This window comes from Thunnus albacares, chromosome 5 (genome assembly GCF_914725855.1).
Source record: "Thunnus albacares chromosome 5, fThuAlb1.1, whole genome shotgun sequence".
In the NCBI taxonomy this organism is placed as follows: Eukaryota; Metazoa; Chordata; class Actinopteri; order Scombriformes; family Scombridae; genus Thunnus; species Thunnus albacares.
In genome coordinates this window covers 12,257,097-12,269,813 of record NC_058110.1, presented here as the reverse complement: position 1 = coordinate 12,269,813, position 12,717 = coordinate 12,257,097, and the positions used below count along the sequence as shown (strand labels likewise).

General features: G+C 39.8%; 2 protein-coding genes and 1 non-coding gene across 6 annotated transcripts; all 3 read right to left on the bottom strand.

Annotated features, from left to right (window-relative positions):
- Positions 1 to 185: 185 nt before the first annotated feature.
- Positions 186 to 11,672, bottom strand: hyal3 (hyaluronidase 3). Of its 4 annotated transcripts, none has more exons than XM_044352546.1 (7): positions 11,516 to 11,672; positions 2,723 to 3,007; positions 1,675 to 1,989; positions 1,288 to 1,435; positions 990 to 1,107; positions 790 to 879; positions 186 to 707 (listed from the first exon to the last, which is right to left on the bottom strand). In XM_044352546.1, the coding sequence occupies exons 2-7, from the start codon at positions 2,988 to 2,990 to the stop codon at positions 390 to 392; spliced, it is 1,257 nt and encodes a 418-aa protein (XP_044208481.1). In that variant the 5' UTR covers positions 2,991 to 3,007; positions 11,516 to 11,672; the 3' UTR covers positions 186 to 389. The 4 variants fall into 4 exon arrangements, with proteins under 4 accessions (XP_044208481.1, XP_044208479.1, XP_044208482.1 ...); XM_044352544.1 differs by having other exon boundaries at positions 1,675 to 2,110; positions 11,516 to 11,671; XM_044352547.1 differs by lacking the exon at positions 11,516 to 11,672 and adding an exon at positions 7,350 to 10,377.
- Positions 4,322 to 6,037, bottom strand: LOC122982263 (N-alpha-acetyltransferase 80). The gene is made up of 4 exons (XM_044351449.1): positions 5,998 to 6,037; positions 5,850 to 5,865; positions 4,664 to 5,342; positions 4,322 to 4,414 (listed from the first exon to the last, which is right to left on the bottom strand). Exons 1-4 carry the CDS (start codon positions 6,035 to 6,037, stop codon positions 4,322 to 4,324), a joined length of 828 nt encoding a protein of 275 aa, XP_044207384.1.
- On the bottom strand, positions 9,890 to 10,005 carry LOC122983243. Its single transcript, XR_006403634.1, has one exon. It is a non-coding gene; the product is annotated as a U5 spliceosomal RNA (small nuclear RNA).
- Positions 11,673 to 12,717: the final 1,045 nt, after the last annotated feature.

Genomic DNA, 12,717 nt, shown 5'->3' with positions numbered 1-12,717 from the left:
ATTTTATTCACTGTCGTTCAAGATCTTCTTGTGATGAATGCAGCTCAGAAAATGTAAAAAGTAACAGTAAGTAGAGAGAAAGAAATTAAGAAATGTAAATGAGTTGCTGCCGCTGAGTGCTGGAGTTTCAATCAATTCAATCAATTTTTATTTATATAGCGCCATATCACAACAAAAGTCATCTCAAGGCACTTTTCACATAGAGCAGGTCAAGACCGTACTCTTTGTCAAAGTCATAAAATAATTAAAATCAATGAATAGTTTAACCAAGAACTTTTACACCTCATATCATTTAAATCAAAATTTAAAATTTAACGAGAAAAAATTGATCTGAATTTCAGCCAAAGATCTGAGCAACGGCTGACGGCATCTTAACAGAGAGGTTTGGGTTACACATCTCTCTCTCTGTTCTCGTCGTTGGTCTTCTCCTGACACTCTGGTCCGGTCCAGCCCGGGTAGCACTGACACAGGAAGTGGTCCTGAAAAGCTTTGTCACTGGAGGAGTCAGGGAGGAAGTTGACGTCATTAGGATTGGAAGTGATAGCCGAAGGTGAAGAGAGCATGTGACCGGAGCTGGGGTCTCGCCTGGCACAGCGCCCGTTGCCATGGCAACGCATGATGCAACAGCGCTGGGTGTCAGACCTCAGTGCCCAGATGAAGGGACCCAAGACAGTGCGAATGTAGTCTCTGAGAAGGCCGCACTGATGCTGGCAAGAGAAAGAGAGGGTTACACACACACACACACACACACACACACACACACAAATAACCTTCTCATACACAACATACCTTGGATTTGGCAAATTTCATATCTCCCCATAACACCACTCCAGCAGCTCCCAGTGACGCACTCTCTCCCAATGTGTGCATCAGGTCTGTCTGCACATATATACACACACACACACACACACACACACACACACACTCTGTTAAGTTGCTAATAATGTGGTCTGTGTTTGTATGTGTTTATGAGCAGCTTTACATCCTACCTTATTAAGAAAGTTGAGAGAGCGTGTGAATGCTAGCCTAGCGTAGGGAAGGACAGGTGTGGCGTGGTTGCCACGGCGCCAAAGAGATGCAACCCTCAAAGCCTCCAGCAGCCTGTGTCTGAGTGCAGTAGACAGAAATGTCCGTCAGTAATGACCTGCCTGCTCAAAATTTAGCTCAACTGGAGATGATTAAGAGATAAATAAAGTTGGATTTCAAAGACGTCCATGTGAGATGTTTTTATGACTGAGGCAGCTTGATGTGAGTGAACATATCTTCATGTTTCTTAGCTCTCCTTACCTGACCATCAGAGCTGCGTCCATGGATCCTGCTAGCCGCTGTGGCAGGTATATGCTGGGATAGAGAGCAGTGGACTGACTCCAGAGCCAGGACAGACGATTATTCTGCTCTCTGGTCCCCTTGTGGCAACGACCTGTGTAGCTTTTATCTGATCATACACGTAAAACAAGAACAACACAGGTCAGTTTTTTATCATCAGTAACACCTGACTTTAAGATTAAATAGCTAGTAAAGTTTTTGTACTTTTCAATGACAGTTAATCAGTGATTTATAACAAAGTACTTGCATCATCTCATTACAGCAATGTTGAAAGAATTATATAATCTGCCTGAAAAACCTTTCTGGGTCAAAAAAGAAATCTTTACATACAGTTAAAGTTAGTCCTACCTGTCTTTCTCTTATTCTTATTGGCGCAGACTGGAAAACCATAAAACCCCCAAAGTCCCTGAGGACGATCTCCGACCATTGCCCGCATCGTCTCCTCCATGAACTTCCGCGCGCTCTCCTCAAACTTCTGCCTCGCCAATAACGTCACGGCCTCGTCTGACAAATCCGGACTCTCCTGTCTCACCAGCAGCTTGGACAGTCTTCTGTACTCCATCTTGGTTCCGAAGTTTCTCTCCCACACTGGCCGCCACTCTTCCCAGTCGATGACAGCTAAACCGGCGAAGTCTGGCAGCAGAATGCCAGATATCTGTGTCTCTGCAAGGGAAAGGTGAGCGGCGAGGTCACTGAGCTGCGGGATTCCACCGTTCACCTTGTTGCCGTCTCGAGAGAGGTACGGGTATTTCCCCAGGTGGTCCCGGTAGAAGATAGTCATTTTCTGAAAGGTTTGAACATTTATCCACGTGAGAAATATCACCATACTTTTTTTTAAGCCACTTTTAACTTGTTGTTTTGTTTTTACAGCACATTTACTCAAATCTAGCAGCGCAAGAGACAAATATTTTTCCCTGGAGTTGATGGAGACCAAACCAAAGGTCAAAGTGATTATTTGACTTACATTTGTCATGTGGACAGAAAGAAAACTCCAAATGAATGTCAACACATTAGCCATAACAACTTTATAAGACAAAAATATGTCCTCTCTGCAACCCAAATGACCAGGAAATTAATCAGCGCAGCTTTACAGGAATGTTGGAACAATGATTGTCAAAACTGAACAGATTGTTTCAAGTGAAACTCAAGATTTTTAATTATGAACCTCAAAATATATTAGCATGAAAATGATCCCATTTGAGGGCACCGGCACAACGTTCTGGCAGTTTTAGACCTGAGACCTCCTAAATCCATGATCAATTTTCTAAAAGTTTACTGGAAATGTATTATATATTTGCCTACATATATTATTTTAATCCTTAGCACAGTGAATCTATGTCAATGATGATCAGTGAGGTATTAATCCCATTGATAATACTGGACTGAGATCAATCACCTGTCCCTGGAAGCTCTGCTGTCGGTTCGCCACTATATCGAAATCTCTCAGGTCCAGGTTGACGTTGTATCGTTCCAGACAGTGCGACGTGGGCATGTTCCACACCACAACAAAAGGCCGGTCCTGCAGGACTGGACCTGCTGCGGCCACGGCAGGCAGGGTGTGTCCACGGGTGGAGGTTTGTGACGAGGAGGCGCAGGGGAGGGGAGAGAGGAAGAGGAGGAAGACGGAGGGGAGAGGGAGGTGAGACAGCACCATGGCTGCTCATCCACTGACGTGTCCTTCCTGACAGGAGAGAGAAACAGGCCGGTGAGATTTATTCACAAGGAACTTTCCTGCAACTACAGTAAGAAATTCAACACACACAGTTATAACAATTAAAAAAAGCCATTAATTAGTTGTTTGGACACTGAGGTCATTTTAACACCTTCTAAGCTTTTATTTGATGATTTATCTCCAGACAGGTAATAAAATGGCAAAATAAACACAAATCAACCAAATATTTCAATAAATTCTCTTTATTTCCATAATTTTCCATCATTGAAACAACAGATATAAGATTTTCATCAGTTTAATCAACATTAACAGATCTTTAAAACATGAATAAGGCTTCAGTTCATAAAGGCACATCATCACAATGTCACATAACTCAAAAGTAGCAGCAGATAATGACTAGATTTACAGTACATATACAGTAATTCACCTGTTGGCTTGTTTGGTGGAGCCAAACTCATGTTTTCAAAATTCCCTTTGCAGAGAGCAAAAAGTTGGTGGGTATTCTTTGATTATTGATTGATCTTTTGTGATATTTTCTAATTTACCTGTTTGCTTACTTGGGTTCCAAAACAAATTTTGTGAGTTTTTTTTGTCTCCTCCCAGTGAAACTTACTAAACCAATGATTGATTTCTTTCACTTGAGCTCCAGTTTATACAGCAAAGAGATCAAACCCCTATAAATTCAAACCTGTGACATCCTTGTCACAATCCCACCTCGAACCATTCACAATTGCTTAAGTGTTGTAAACATGTTGTATCTAAATCAGTTCTTTGGAAGTGAAAAAAAAAAAAAAAAAGTTGAATGTACCCAAATTGCCTTTTATCATAATCCAAGCAGCAGATAATCTGACAATTAACCTTCTTCATTTCAAAAATATCAGATAAAATGCCAGATTATGAAAATAAAAGGTTGTAAAATATAACATTGTAATTTTCATTAAAACCATCTGCTGAAGTCAAATCTCAAACAAAGTTCATTAATAAATACTGAGGTTTTAAACAATGAGCTGTGTTTGAGAGCTGTATGATATCTCTAGTTGTACACTGGTGGATTGTGTTTCTATATTTGTGTCTTCATGCATGAACCTGTGATCACTTACTGTGTGTCAGTAAAAGATATAAGCCTTCAGACTGTGCATGAGTGTGTTTAAATGTATGAATGAATGAATGTGTAAATGCAAACTTCTTTTCTGTGTTTCTTTGGTTTATTAACACATTTCTGTCTCTGAAGTCGTTCCTTCGTTAAACCGTATCTCTGAGAGACCGATAATGATGTGTGTGTTTGTATGTTTGCATTCCTGTTAGTGTCTGAGTGTGTGTTCTTCAGATGTCTTTGTGCATCCAATAGATGGCAACTCCCTTGGCGTCTCTGTAGGGAGTTTCAGTGAGAGTCTGAACCACCGGCTGCCCTGCAGACTGAGGAGGAGGAGGAGGAGGGATGGAAGGAGGAGGTGGAGGGATGGATGAAGGAGGAGGAGGAGGGATGGATGATGGAGGAGGAGGAGGAGGAGGGATAGAGGTAGGAGGTGGAGGGATGGATGAAGGAGGAGGAGGAGGAGGAGGAGGAATAGAAGGAAGCGGAGGTGGTGGTGGAGGAGGTAAACTAGTAGGTGGAGGTGACCCTACAACACAAACCCCTCCTGAGTCTCTGTTCCCTTTATGTACTTGAGCATCTGTCTCTGTTCGTGTTTGTTTCTGGGCGTCTTCACTCGGCATTCTGGAGAACCTCAGAAGCATCTCCATGGGAACGAACGCTGTCATGGAGCCTGCGTTCTGCACCGGCGTCGACAGCACATAGCCGATGTGGGCGTAGAAGTGCTGCTTATCGTGGGTGGTCAGGCACAAGCGCTTGAAGCCTCGGCTTTTGGCGTAGCGCTCAGTCTCCTCCATCAGAGTCCGGCCGTAGCCCTTCCCCCGCTCTGCCTTGGACACAACCACTGACTCGACAAACAGGCTGCCGCTGTGACCTACGACCCGGGACAGCCGGACGTGCCCGAGCAGCCGCTCTGTCTCTCTGTGGCCCTGCAGGAGAACCAGGCAGACGGGGAACTCCGCGCATGACTTCTGCAGGGAGTGAACGCGGGCTGCCTGGCTCCTCTGCCACTCGGAGTTGACCAGGTCTGCGCAGGGAACCAGCAGGTCGGGACGGCGGTGGATCGGAACCACACGGATCTTCTCTGGCTGTTCAGAGTCTGTGTGTAGCTTCTCTGTCACTTCTCCATCCACCGTTAAGATCTCACAGACTCTCTCAGCGTGTTGTGTCTGACAGTCTGATGTTGAGATGGGACGCAGGTCAACGTTCAGTCCGTCTCCCGTCTCCTCTTTGGATGTTATGGGTTCAGACCTGTGGTGATCAGGGTTTAACTCAAATCAGTCTTCGTTCAAGTCCTATGGCTCAAGGTGTTAGAAGTGTTAGAAAATGTCTTCAGCATGCAGTTCCTCAATTCTGTGTTTAGTCTTATTACATAACACAGCACGTAGTTTGAGCAAACAGGTCTAAGTGATCAAAGATGCACTCAAAGTACGATGTACGGTGGCCCTGAGGTGCAAAACACAACAAAACCCCCCAGAAATTTCATATTACGGCTTTGTTGTTATTTTGAAAAATGTTGTGTTTTCTGCTGTGTTTGTGTGTTTTTTGAATTGTTGCTGTGTATTCTGATTTGTTATATGCTTTCTAAAGTGATATTGAGTTTTTGGTCTTTGTTGTTGTGTCTCGCACCTCAGTGCCACCGTACAGACCAGATATTCTCGATCAAATCTAACGGTAACCAGATAAACGAGACTCTCGTTCTCTCTACAGCAGAATACACACTTGGATCAGATGTTGAATCTTTCTGATAGTTCCTACTGTAAGCTCAGCACCGCTGTAAGAGGAGACACATGCAGGAGGATAAAACTAGAGTGTTGATCTCCTCCTAATCTACACTTCACATTTTCACTGTAACCTTTACTGTCTCCCTCTCCTGTTTCTAAGTAGACTGATGGGAGTTATGCACCTTGCTCAAGGACACTTTTGGTGAACACAGGGTCAATCATGTTCATGTAGTTCCAGTGTGACTATCAAGCAACCTTCTAGTCACGGCTTTCTGAGGACTTCCTGTATGACTTTCTTATCAATTATTTGGCAAGTGAATTGATGAGTACTTTAAAAACACATTACCCTTGTGTGTTTCAGATGTCAACTATTATCACACTCGTATTTCCCAGATCCTGTTTTGGTGCGCCGGATGATTGTTATATCATGTTTTTTAATTGTAACTTTGTGAGACCTATTTTTACACTGTCATTTTAGCCAGATCTCCCCAGTAAAAGAGATAATGTATCTCAACAGACTTCCTGGTTAAATAAAATGATGTGCGTGTGTGTGACAGTGTGTATGTGTGTGTGTGCATGTGCTGATTCATTAATGTGCACCTACAGCGTCTCTTTACTGTTAACTAGTGTTGTTTCTAGGAACTTTCAGATGAAAAATGACCTGTGATGGTGTAAAAGACACCCATCTAATACATGAGCAGTGAGTCTGAAATACTGGTAACTGACTTAAAACTTTTAAATAATCATTTAAAGTGATCTTAACTGAAGAAACCATGTATTTAGTCCATTTGGTTGATTTACAACATTTACATTGACATAGTTTAAGTACAACCTGATGTCTCCAACAGATCTTTGTAGAGTTATTGTGGCGTCTTGTACTGTTGTATAATGCTCTTCGTGGCATCAGTCTGAATGGGGAAGCTTTAGCTCCTTAACACATCTTACCACACAATTTCTAAACAAGGCTGAGCTGCAATGAAGTGAAGATATATTTCACATGCAATACAAGTATACTGGTTTCTGTCTCTGCGTGTTGGTTTAGAATTGCTGCCTATTTTAACAGTTTTAGTACATGAAAACAATCCTCATAAGTGTAAAATCTGAAGGATTCAAGCAGCAGCTTCATATTCTCCTGTCACATCATATTATTAGACCATAATGTCAAATGTTGGCGATTTGAAACTCAGAGTGAGTCAACAGATGGTTGAAGATAGCCGTGTTTGTGTGACAGCTGATGCTATCATACATTTCTAAGGCCAACAACACTGTTGCGAGGATGATTTTCAGTTCACATGCTCTTTACTAGACTTTAAAATGATCTTTAAAGAGGCAGAAATACAGAGTTAATTTAAAAAGCTGTCAACACTGAGGAGTGGCTGACTGTTTTCACAGCGCCCGATCATGTTTATGAAGAAACGATGCAAATATGAAATATTTTTTTCAAAGATTTGCAGTGACCCAAAGTGTCTGCAATTAATATCATTATTATTATTATTAAGATATATTTTTAAAAATGTATAAAAAACTAACTCACCGTGAGAGAAAAGCTGAAGGCAAACACCTGACTCTCAAACAGCTAAGAACTGACTAAACGCAATTTTACACAAGAAGAAGAAGAAGAAGAAGAAGAAGAAGAAGAAAAGGGATGTTTGGAAGATGAAACAGGAAACTTGCAGTGAGCTGATAATTACACAGACAATGAACAAGATGACAGCATGTACTGCTTTTCTTAAAGAAGATGACCACAGTTATATGGCACTTCAGACACAGGATATTGGTTACATCTAAATTTGGCCTTAAAAGCAGGAAATAACACCTTTTTTTAAAAATAGCATGTAGGGCATTTATTATATGCTGTATTGCAAAGAAATATTGGTAAAGATCAATATTTGGAGATCCTCATTCTCTAAAATTGAGTGTTCAGTCAGCCATGAGCTCTTGAGCAAGGCATTTACTCCCTCACATTGTTCTGAGGCCAGCAAGAAAAAATACTTTTGCAAATAAAAATGTCACTTTTTTTTAACATCATTCAGCAGATTGCAAAATTTTATTCAATATTGTGGTGTTTTCAAAGTTAATATATGTCTTGTTTGGGTCTTTCCTCCTCTGCTGGCCTTGTTGTGCAAACATTTAGCTTCACAGTTACCTTTTACAGGATTTTATGGTTTAAATGTGGTATTTTCAACGATCCATTACATATTTTTAAGCTTTTCTGATTAAAAAACAAACAATAAACATAGAATCAAAGGTTTAATAGTCACTGTGAATGTGACATTGATTACTTGAATACAGTTTTGCACGCAGCTTTTTGTTTTGTATATATGTGAGTGACGTGATCCAGTCAATTAATATAAGAAGAATGTGTATTTAAACATCAATCATGACACATCCTCCAAACAATTACTTTACAGTTTATTTAATATCACCTTGAGTAAATAATCATGCACTTTTTATTTATACGTTGGTTTACTGTATAATCCTTCAACATGTCCGGAGGCCCCACATTAAAAGCAGGGCATCCAAACATTAGTTAAGACTCGAACTTCTAATCAGAGGCGCCTCATGGACGCGGGTTTCCGTGGACCATGGACCCCCGGCTGCGGATCGCTGCTTGACGCCACACCATACTATGGGGCGGCGCACGAGAGCACAAAAAAAAAAAAAAAAAACGAGAGGAAAAAAACTTTTCAATTTAAAAAAAATCGTACTTAGATGACACTCTAACGAGGCGAAGATAATAGATGTTTTTCACCATTATTTTCAATTTATGGGCTCAAATTGTACGTCTGCGCGTGAAACACGTCACAAAGATTAAACATACAAGAGAGTTATCCCCTTCCGCTCCGCCTTTCGCTTAAAGATACTTTAAAGACCATGACACAAACGGAGCCTTTACACTTTACAGTTGTATGAACTGAGGATCTTGGAGATTGATTAATTAAAATAAAGCAAATTTCTAGCTTCAGACCTCTCCAATATATTGTTTGGACATGCTAGTCCACTTAGGTAAACCTAATTGTAGATATTATTTTAACATCTACGTAACATGCAATAAACAGCACTGTGACTCAACACTCATGAAACTTTGATAATGCTAAAGATATCATTTTATTCCGTTACATATCAGGAAGCCCCGCACTAGTGGCAGGGCATCCAAAAATTACAGGAAAACCCTGAGGCTTCCTGTCTGTTGCTTGCTTATGTTGTTGTTGTTGTGATTGTTTTCTCCATCCTGTTGAGAAACGTGTTAGATAACTCCGTTAAGCGTGAGCACCGGATCCTCTTCTCTGCCTTACCCTCCTCTGCTACGGTTCGTGGATACTCGTTTAGCATGACACCATTCAAATTAATATGTACATCAGATATATTACGTGTTTACACTGTGCAGTAATCCCACCACTAAGATTTAGGAGAGCTATGAGTATAAACAGTTTAGCAGATACATGTACACGGTGCATTATGGGAATATGGCAACCAAAACCACACCTCTACTTTTAGATTAAGGTTATGTTGTTTAGAAACTGCAAATATATGTATTTTTGTTTAAAAAACGATGTAATTAGATAACACTTAAACGAGTCGAGGATATTAGGTGTTTTCATTGTTATTTTTTTCCATGTATGGGCTCAAATCGCGTTAAACACGTGACAAAGATTAAATGTACAAGAGAGTTATCCCCCTCCGCTCCATGTCCACAAACTATCACACAAACGGAGCCTGAACACTTTACAGCTTAATGAACTGAGGATCTTGAGGACTCGGTTATATATAGTAGCTATTCCAAGTTTCTAGTTCCCTGCCTCTCCGATATATTGTTTGGACATACATGTCATTTCTTTATACTAAAGCAATCTTGGCTGAATTTCCTGTACTAATTGTGCTATAAAAGTGGCGTTTATTAGTGTTAGTATTACTATTATTCATGTTTGGCACAGCAGACATAATTGTAAGATATTGCAATTACGTCACCACTATTGTACTAAATCTAAAAATCTTCGCATTACTTAAATACTCGCTAATATGCAAACTATAAGATAAAATAATCAATAATTCATTTCTTTAAACATATCGGAAAGCCCCGCAATGAAGCAGGGCATCAAAAAATTGGGTGAAACTCTTATTGATCCTCTCCACGGAAATCTTTAGTAAAAGGCGAAAGATTTATACGATCTGAAGAGAATCAAGAGTGTACTGACTGAAAAATGACTAAATGCCGGTAGCCATTCTCCGGCTTACGCTCCTCTGTTACGGTTCGTGGGTACTCGCTTTAACATTACACATTTTCAATCAATACGTACATGAGTATATATTGAATATTGCACTGTGCAATAATCCTACACAAATGGTTTGGAGAGTTGTAAATGTAAATAGTTCTGCAAATACCGTAATTGCAACATGTACACAATGCATCATGGGAACATGGCGACCAAAGCCACGCCTCTACTTTTAGAATAACGTTATACTGTTTTGGAAATTGAAAAAACTATGTATTTTCGATTTTAAAAAATATTTATATGGATGACACTTCAATGAAGCGAGGATATTAGATGTTTTCACCGTTAATTTTCAATTATAGGCCAAAATCATAACGCATGCGTATTAGACACTCCAAAGATTCAATGAACAAGAGAATTGTCCCCTTCCTCCCGCCCTGTGGCGCAATATACTTTCAACACAGTGTATTTTTTTACTGAGCCGTAAGCAAATCTAATTTCCTTCGAGGAGACATGTTGTACTTTTCTTTCAAGGCGGCGACAGCATCTACTGCAATTAAAACATTTCATTCAGAAACAGTAACGTTTTGTAGTCATATCAATTCCGCACTTGCGCAGTACGACACATTTACTTGCAGGTATTCGTGTAAATAAATCATCCTAAATTTATTGTCTGTGTACGACAACACACAGCTATCTCATCCATATTCAATCTTAGACGGAACCGTTGAGTATTTTTTGCCTAATTTTATTTTATGTGCATATGTATATATGTATATGTCTACAGACGGAAGCTCTTTTATCACTCTTTCTCTAGAACCAACAAATCCTTTCTCTCTATCTGTTAACGTAATCTTGTAGGCATAATAAATAAAGCAAGTATAACTTTTGAGTAAGCAAACAAACTATTGATTAGCAAGGCAGTGACATAATGGCACTGTACTTTTATATAAAAAAAAGTGAGGAAGACAAAGCCACACATTTCCAGTCAACTGTAATATACCGAAATAAACAGATCTTGTAGCCTCAAACATGGGATTTAAGTTTCTCTGGAGCTTGTTGCACTTTTCACACTAACAAACCCGTAGCGGTAATTAGATGTGTGCGCTACTATCGACTGTTGTGACATCAAAACGTCTTCTTATTTGTAGTTTGTAACTTGTATTCACGACGAAAAGACGCCCAACTCTCCTCTAAGACATGTTACGACTGCTTCAGTACGTAAAACCAGCAGATAACCGTCAATATCCACTTTGTAAAACCACATTTGCCCTCCTCCCTTTTTGGCTTCCATGTAAGGTAAAACTACACAAGTGACAGGAGTCCACACGGCATGCTAGCTAGCTCATTTGCTTATTTTCAGCAATAAAAGTGGACACGCCGCAGTGACATTAGTAGACACGCTCAAATCAACTAGGTTCACTTTTCATTACCGGACACAAATGTACATTTTCGGTTGTTTCCACCTCACTGTAACGTTACCTACATCTTTTTAATCTGGCGGTCGGTCGCCGGTGAAGTCCTCCGAGAGCTTGTGTGGACGCCTGACAGCTGATCTGAGGTCGGCTTCAGTTCCCCCACCAGCTAATCACGGCGGTGGATACCAGCTGATAACTGATCCACGGTCAGTTTCCAACCGTAAATACGGTTTTATGATTAACAGAGCATGTTGAGCTGCTGATCATCTCACTGGTGTGTGAGGGCATGACTGCCACCCTGCGGATGGGAGTGGTATTAAAATAAAAGATAGTTAAAAGATAAAATAAAGATACCGACCTATTGGTACCATAGATTGTATATAAATCAACATATATTAATATAACACATATAATATTATAACAATATATAAAACATCTTTATATACAGTCTATATTTTATATTGGACAACACATCACAAAACTGGCAGATAGACTGTGTGTATTGAGGTGAAATGTTATCTATTTACAAAATATAATCTGCATTGCTCATGTGACTCATCTTTGTAGCTGTGTAAAAACAGTTATCTACAGTTACTGTCTACAAAACTGTATATTATGTGTTTAACACAATGTGTATTTACTGCAGGGCTGTTGTATTACTAGGTAAGGTGTTTATTTTGTCCACCCCTTACATGTAAGTGCATGGCTGAATCATCATCAAACCAAACTGTTTTACCACATTCAACACTGGGCACTGAAGGTCTAGCAGAGTTTGAGTAGAAATTTAATAAAGAGGCAAGACTTTTAACAAAATGTTTGCTTTATTTTTTTTCAGTTTTTTTTATCCAGGACAACTCATTCAAGGATAATCAAGGAGAAATAAGCACTAATGTTTTTTATTAGAATTTTTTTTTCTGTTTTTACATTTTGTCAGAGATGAATGGTGAATTTTTATCAGAATTGGTCAAAGTAAAACAAAAAATAATAAATGAATATATAATAACAATACATTAATAATTAATTCAATACAATGAAGTGTGGCGTCAATGATAGAATAACAATGGCCCAGAAATGTAGGGTTGTTATCGTTTTCACCGCTTCTTCTGTGGTACTGCAATAATCACCAGCACTAACTCAACTCAATCAACAACAGTAGAGGAAGAAATGGAGCGCGCTCACAAAGTTCTGCACCCCGGCCTCCCAAAGAGGAAACACTTTTTTTATTTAAATAATATTTTATCAAAGCTTCTGTTTTTTATCTTCATAAAAT

Bases quoted from the DNA above. Each gene is read 5' to 3' on its own strand.
- hyal3 (XM_044352544.1), bottom strand. From the start codon at position 2,980: ATGGTGCTGTCTCACCTCCCTCTCCCCTCCGTCTTCCTCCTCTTCCTC. The intron at 1,108-1,287 runs GTAAGGAGAGCT...TACTGCACTCAG, and splicing joins GACGCAGCTCTGATGGTCAG to ACACAGGCTGCTGGAGGCTT. The intron at 708-789 runs GTATGTTGTGTA...TTCTCTTGCCAG, and splicing joins TGAAATTTGCCAAATCCAAG to CATCAGTGCGGCCTTCTCAG.
- LOC122982263 (XM_044351449.1), bottom strand. From the start codon at position 6,037: ATGATTGACCCTGTGTTCACCAAAAGTGTCCTTGAGCAAG. The intron at 4,415-4,663 runs GTACATAAAGGG...CCTCCTCCTCAG, and splicing joins GAACAGAGACAGATGCTCAA to TCTGCAGGGCAGCCGGTGGT.